Source organism: Neoarius graeffei, chromosome 27 (assembly GCF_027579695.1).
Source record: "Neoarius graeffei isolate fNeoGra1 chromosome 27, fNeoGra1.pri, whole genome shotgun sequence".
NCBI classification, from domain to species: domain Eukaryota; kingdom Metazoa; phylum Chordata; class Actinopteri; order Siluriformes; family Ariidae; genus Neoarius; species Neoarius graeffei.
The window spans coordinates 40,974,583-40,981,066 of NC_083595.1; the positions used below are offsets into that span (position 1 = coordinate 40,974,583).

Here is a 6,484-nt window from a genome sequence, read left to right on the forward strand (position 1 = left end):
CTCTCTCTCTCTCCCCCACTCTCCCTCTCTCTTTTCAGCAGTGAAGGCGAGTGTACCCACTCATTTTCACAAGTGTGAAGGTCCCATCTTTCCCAGATCTGTGTGTGCCAGGCTGACACTGATGAGAGAATGATTACAGAGGTCTAATTGGGTTTACAGGGACTTGGGTCTACGTTCTGTAGAAATGCTTTTACAGCTCAACAGTTTATACATCTTGCCATTTGATTTTCTAAATTTGTTCCATACACGTTATTTTTAAATACTACAATAAATGTCTTGTACCGACTGCATCATAAACTTTCTTTGAAGAAAGAGAATGTGCATTTAATTGTATGGATCTATCATACTGGATTATATTTATAGTTATGTTTTTTTCCATCATTGTTTTAGGATACACAGTGACCTCAGTGGTGTCGGCGCAAAGCGGGCAGCTGTATGTGGCTGGAGCCCCGCGTTTTAATCACACGGGCAAAGTGATCGTCTTCACCCTGAAGAACACAGGAGAGCTCACCATCCTATATTCACTGAAGGGACATCAGGTAGGAGTCTGGCTCATACACGTATAAGCGAGATAGTGTTTTATTGCTTAAACACACACATGCTTTTACGTAGACGTTGGATTTCTAGTTCATCCAGTTTACACACACAGGATATACAGTAGATAGATAGATAGATAGATAGATAGATAGATAGATAGATAGATATCCACATTCACTGGATATGCGTGCTCTGATTGGCTACTCTACTACTAGCTCATATACCGTGAGTAGAGAAAAACAAAATGGCGGCACAAGCATGTTGCTGAACCAACCGAGGATGAAATAAAAACTCTACTCAAAAACAAAACCCCAAAAAATACAAAAAAAGGAAAGAAAATATGGAATGAAAGTATTTGATGGCAAAAATGTATCTTTTTTTCAACAATTATTATTATAGCTGTAAGAGACCCTACGTGTGGGTGGAGCACAGAGGACGGCAGGACAGAGATCAGGGTTTTATAAATGGCTTTATTGCCACACTTTTCAGTACAACAATAACTTTCCCAGACACACACAGCCGGCATCTGGTTCAGGGCTGAGCTCCTTCTGCTCTCCCTCTCGCTCCTGATATAGGGCGCAGTCACTGGGAAGACACACAAACAGGTTAATTGCTCTCAGGTGACGTGATTCTGCCACTTACCTTCCCTGACTCCGCCCTCCTGTCACAGACCGGCGCTTGACCACGCCCCCGCTGCCACATACCCCCACCGCCCGACTCAGGCCGGGCAGCCGTCCGGCCTGCAGCCGACTCCCCCCCCCCTTGACGGGAGAGGAAGTCCGCCACGACCATCTGCGCCCCCGGCCTGTGGACCACCTTGAAATTAAAGGGTTGGAGCGCCAGATACCAACGGGTGATCCGCGCGTTGGCATCTTTCATGCGGTGGAGCCACTGGAGGGGCGCGTGGTCCGAACAGAGGGTGAAAGGGCGCCCCAGCAGGTAGTACCGGAGGGCAAGAACCGCCCACTTGATGGCCAGACACTCTTTCTCTATGGTGCTGTAGCGCCCCTCACGCACCGACAGCTTCCTGCTGATATACAGGACAGGGCGGTCCTCCCCCTCCACCTCCTGGGACAAAACCGCCCCCAGCCCTCTGTCCGACGCATCGGTCTGCAACATAAAAGGGAGAGAAAAGTCAGGGGAGTGTAGAAGTGGCCCCCCACACAGTGCAGCCTTTACCTCTGAGAAAGCCCGCTGGCACTGCTCCGTCCACTGGACCGGATCTGGTGCCCCCTTTTTAGTGAGATCAGTCAGCGGGCTGGTGACGTCCGAATAATTAGGTATAAACCTGCGATAATAGCCAGCCAGCCCCAGGAACTGTCTCACCCCCTTTTTGGTCTTGGGCCTCGGGCAGGCCGCAATTGCTGCCGTCTTATTAATTTGGGGACGCACCTGCCCGTTGCCCAAGTGGAAGCCCAGATACCGTACTTCCACCCGCCCAATCGCACACTTCTTTGGGTTGGCTGTGAGCCCCGCTCGCCTCAGCGACCTAAGGACGGCCCTCAGATGTTCGAGGTGCCGCTGCCAGTCATTGCTATAGATGATTATGTCATCTAAATATGCTGCCGCATATGTGGCGTGAGGGCGGAGGACTCTGTCCATCAGCCGCTGAAACGTTGCGGGGGCCCCAAACAGCCCAAACGGAAGGGTGACGAATTGGTGTAAACCAAACGGTGTGGAAAAGGCCGTTTTTTCTCGGGATAGTGGAGTCAAGGGGATCTGCCAATATCCCTTCGTTAAATCCAGTGTCGAATAAAAGCGAGCAGTGCCGAGTCGATCGAGCAACTCATCAATACGAGGCATTGGGTACGCGTCGAATTTAGACACCGCGTTGACTTTTCTATAGTCCACACAGAACCGGACCGACCCGTCGGCCTTGGGTACCAAGACCACTGGGCTGCTCCAGTCACTGTAGGACTCCTCGACGATGCCCATTTCGAGCATGGTCTGAAGTTCTTCCCGAACCACCTTTTTTTTGTGTTCAGGTAGCCTGTAAGGGCGGCTACGCACTACCACCCCCGGGGGCGTCTCTATGTGGTGCTCTATGAGGTTAGTGCGACCGGGCAGGGGCGAGAACACATCCGAAAACTCGGTCTGCAACTGGGCGACCTCCGTGAGTTGGGTCGGGGAGAGGTGGTCTCCACAGGGGACCGGAGAGGTACGTGATGCCAATGTCCCTTTTTGAACCTCCGGCCCCAGCTCCGCCTTCTCTGGAACTACCGACACCAACGCCACGGGGACCTCCTCGTTCCAGAGTTTAAGCAGGTTGAGGTGGTAAATCTGTAGCGCCCCACCCCTGTCCGTTCGCCTCACCTCATAGTCGACGTCCCCGACTCGCCGTGTGACCTCAAAGGGTCCTTGCCACTTGGCGATCAATTTGGAGCTCGACGTGGGCAACAGTACGAGTACCTTATCTCCCGGAGTGAACTCTCTAAGGCGCGTACCCTTGTTGTACAGGCGGGCTTGCCGTTCCTGGGCCTGCCGCAAATTCTCCTGAGTTAGGTGGGTGAGCGTGTGGAGTTTTGCGCGCAGGTCCATAACGTACTGAATTTCGTTCTTACTTTGTGAAGGTCCCTCCTCCCAATTTTCCCGCAGCACGTCCAGGATGCCGCGCGGCTTACGCCCATATAATAATTCAAACGGGGAGAACCCCGTGGAGGCTTGGGGGACCTCTCGCACTGAGAACAGCAAGGGTTCGAGCCACTTATCCCAGTTACGTGCGTCCTCACTTACGAATTTTTTAATAATATTTTTGAGGGTGCGGTTGAATCGTTCCACTAAACCGTCCGTTTGTGGGTGATACACGCTGGTGCGGATCGGCTTAATCCCCAATAACCCATACAGTTCGCGCAGTGTTCGTGACATAAACGTAGTGCCTTGATCAGTCAGAATCTCTTTCGGGATTCCAACTCGGGAGATGACGCGGAAGAGTGCCTCTGCAATACTGCGTGCTGAGATATTGCGCAGAGGCACTGCTTCCGGGTATCGCGTTGCATAGTCCACCAGAACTAATATAAAGCGGTACCCTCGTGCTGACCGATCTAATGGCCCGACGAGATCCATCCCAATTCTCTCAAACGGGGTCTCGATTAACGGTAGAGGGCGCAAAGGCGCTTTTGGAATGGCCGCTGGGTTTACTAACTGGCATTCGCGGCATGCCGTACACCACCTACGGACATCGCCGCGAATCCCCGGCCAATAGAAACGGGCCATTATCCGGGCTAGTGTTTTATCCTGCCCTAAGTGTCCAGCCATGGGATTAAAGTGAGCCGCCTGGAATACCAATTCCCGGCGGCTCTTCGGAATTAAAAGCTGCGTGACTCGCTCTTTCGTTTGAGTGTCCTGCGTCACTCGGTATAATCTATCCTTCATAATCGCGAAGTAGGGGAAGGACGGGGTGGCGTTCGGCTGGAGCGTTTGACCATCGATTACTCTCACTTGGTCAAACGCATGCCGCAGAGTCTCGTCTCGCGACTGCTCTAATGGGAAATCCGCGAGGGATTCCCCAATAGAGAGAGGAGGAGCCGGCGGCTCCTCACTCTGACGCGGAGATGACGTAGACGGCTCTGTGACAGCTGCTCCCGCCAAAGCGACACCGGGACCTCCCCCTGTCAAATGGCAGGACCCACTCTCGACTAGGCGTGTCATTAAACCCCGAAATCCCGGCCAATCAGTCCCCAAAATTAGAGAGTGGGTAAGGCGAGGATTAACCGCCGCCTTTACTATGAATTTTTCCCCTCTGAAAATAATGTGGACCGACACCAAAGGGTAGCTGTGAACATCCCCGTGCACACATAACACCTTCACCCCTTGTGCTCCCCCCAATGCCTCGTTTTGAACCAGGCTTTGGCGAATTGAGGTCTGATTACAACCAGAATCCACCAACGCCTGATATGTAGCCCCTTGGATACTCACCGGTATGCGATACGCTCCGGCCCGATCGAGGGCGGCCTCTGGCGCGTCGGGGATCCGAACCACCGCGCCCACTTCCATTGCCGTGCACTGCTGTTGAAGGTGGCCCGGTTCCCCGCAGCGCCAGCAAACCGGCCCGGGCTTTCCCTCTGCACCGGTGATCTGGGGCTCACTCACCTGAGGTGGGGGAGAGACAGACACAGAAGGGAGAAACGGGAGGGCACCGCGGGTGCGGCGGGCCGGCTGGGGGGGTGCCGGCCCCCGCCTCCGCGGAGGGGGAATGGGGCGAGGACAGGACACAGGAGGAGGGGGAGAGAGAGAGAGAGAAGAGGAGAGAAGAGATGCCATCCGCTGTCCTGCCGCCGGGACAGCCGCCAGATGATCCTCCGCCAGCTCGACTGCCTGATCCAGCGACGCCGGGCGGTGGCACTGGACCCACTCCGCGGTTCCGGCTGGTAAGCGGGCGATGAACTGTTCCAGTACCACCTGGTCGACGATTCCCTCGGCGTCGCGATCGTTGGCCCTCAGCCACCGCCAGCAGGCGTCCCGGAGCTGCTGGCCGAACGCGAACGGCCGGCCGACTTCCTCCAGTCGCAGCGCGCGGAAGCGCTGGCGCTGTTGCTCCGGTGTGCGCCCCACGCGCTGGAGGACGGCCCGGCGGAGGTCCGCGAAGGCCAGCCGGCGGTCGGCGGGGAGCTGTAGCGCGGCCAGCTGTGCCTCTCCCGTGAGCAGGGGGAGGAGGCGCGCCGCGCGCTGCTCCATCGGCCACCCCGAGGCTTCGGCGACCTGTTCAAACAACGTGATGAACGCCTCGGGGTCGTCCTGCGGGCCCATCTTGGTGACAATGAGGGGAGACGGGCCCGCGGCCGGAGCGCTGGTGGACCCCGCCGACGCGAGGAGATGCCGGAACGCCTCGCGATCTTCCTGCTGGGCCAGCACCAGGGCTTCGAAGCGCTGCTCCTGCTCCTTTCGGAGCGTGACGAGTGCCTGGTGCTGGCTTTGCTGAGCCGTGGCGAGGGCGTGGACCAGATCGGCGAACGGGGAGGATTCCATGGGGCTGCTGGTTTGGTGCTCCACTTCCCGGGTTTCGGCACCACTGTAAGAGACCCTACGTGTGGGTGGAGCACAGAGGACGGCAGGACAGAGATCAGGGTTTTATAAATGGCTTTATTGCCACACTTTTCAGTACAACAATAACTTTCCCAGACACACACAGCCGGCATCTGGTTCAGGGCTGAGCTCCTTCTGCTCTCCCTCTCGCTCCTGATATAGGGCGCAGTCACTGGGAAGACACACAAACAGGTTAATTGCTCTCAGGTGACGTGATTCTGCCACTTACCTTCCCTGACTCCGCCCTCCTGTCACAGACCGGCGCTTGACCACGCCCCCGCTGCCACAATAGCATTTTTCACAAATTGCTCCTGTCATTTCGTCAGTTTGTTTACATTCTTCATCTTTACGCATTAAAATTTGTTGAATTTTTCTTAGACTGGTTCAAAAGCTCAAAGAAGTTTGAAAATTACATCACTGAAATATCCAAGGAAGAATTTAAATAAATGTCTAAAGCTATTCTATACCTCGGTATGACAGCCAGACGGCACTTTCTACAAAAAAACAACACTAAAGTCAATTCTTGGAGCCACTGATAGGTTTTTAAGAAGTCTGCCTAAGCTGAAATGATTTTGTCGGACATTTTGTATAAAGTTTTTATTTATCAAATTTGCAAAAAATCAAAATAACAATGCTCTGTTTCTCAAAATCCAGTGAATAAAACAATTATTCCACTCAGCCTTGTCATACATGGCTATCAGCTCATGTACGACTCGATTTCATGGAATAATTGTTAAATATATAAAGCGAGAGTCTGGGTTCTTTCTTTCAGCACAAGCTAGCCAATATGACCTGATAGCCTGCTATATTCTGTCCTGTGCCAGTTTGACACTTAAAGATTTGATTTTTATACAACCCTGATACCAAAAAAGTTGGGACAAAGTACAAATTGTAAATAAAAACGGAATGCAATAATTTACAAATC

General features: G+C 53.5%; 1 protein-coding gene across 2 annotated transcripts in view; it reads left to right on the forward strand.

The window, feature by feature from the left end:
* The window catches only part of itga11a (integrin, alpha 11a), a 133,037-nt gene that overhangs the window by 67,906 nt on the left and 58,647 nt on the right, over positions 1 to 6,484 (forward strand). For both annotated transcript variants that reach the window (XM_060912055.1, XM_060912056.1), the window contains exon 12: positions 391 to 539. In XM_060912055.1, the coding sequence (XP_060768038.1) occupies positions 391 to 539 (149 nt within the window). The remainder of the gene's footprint in view (positions 1 to 390; positions 540 to 6,484) is intronic.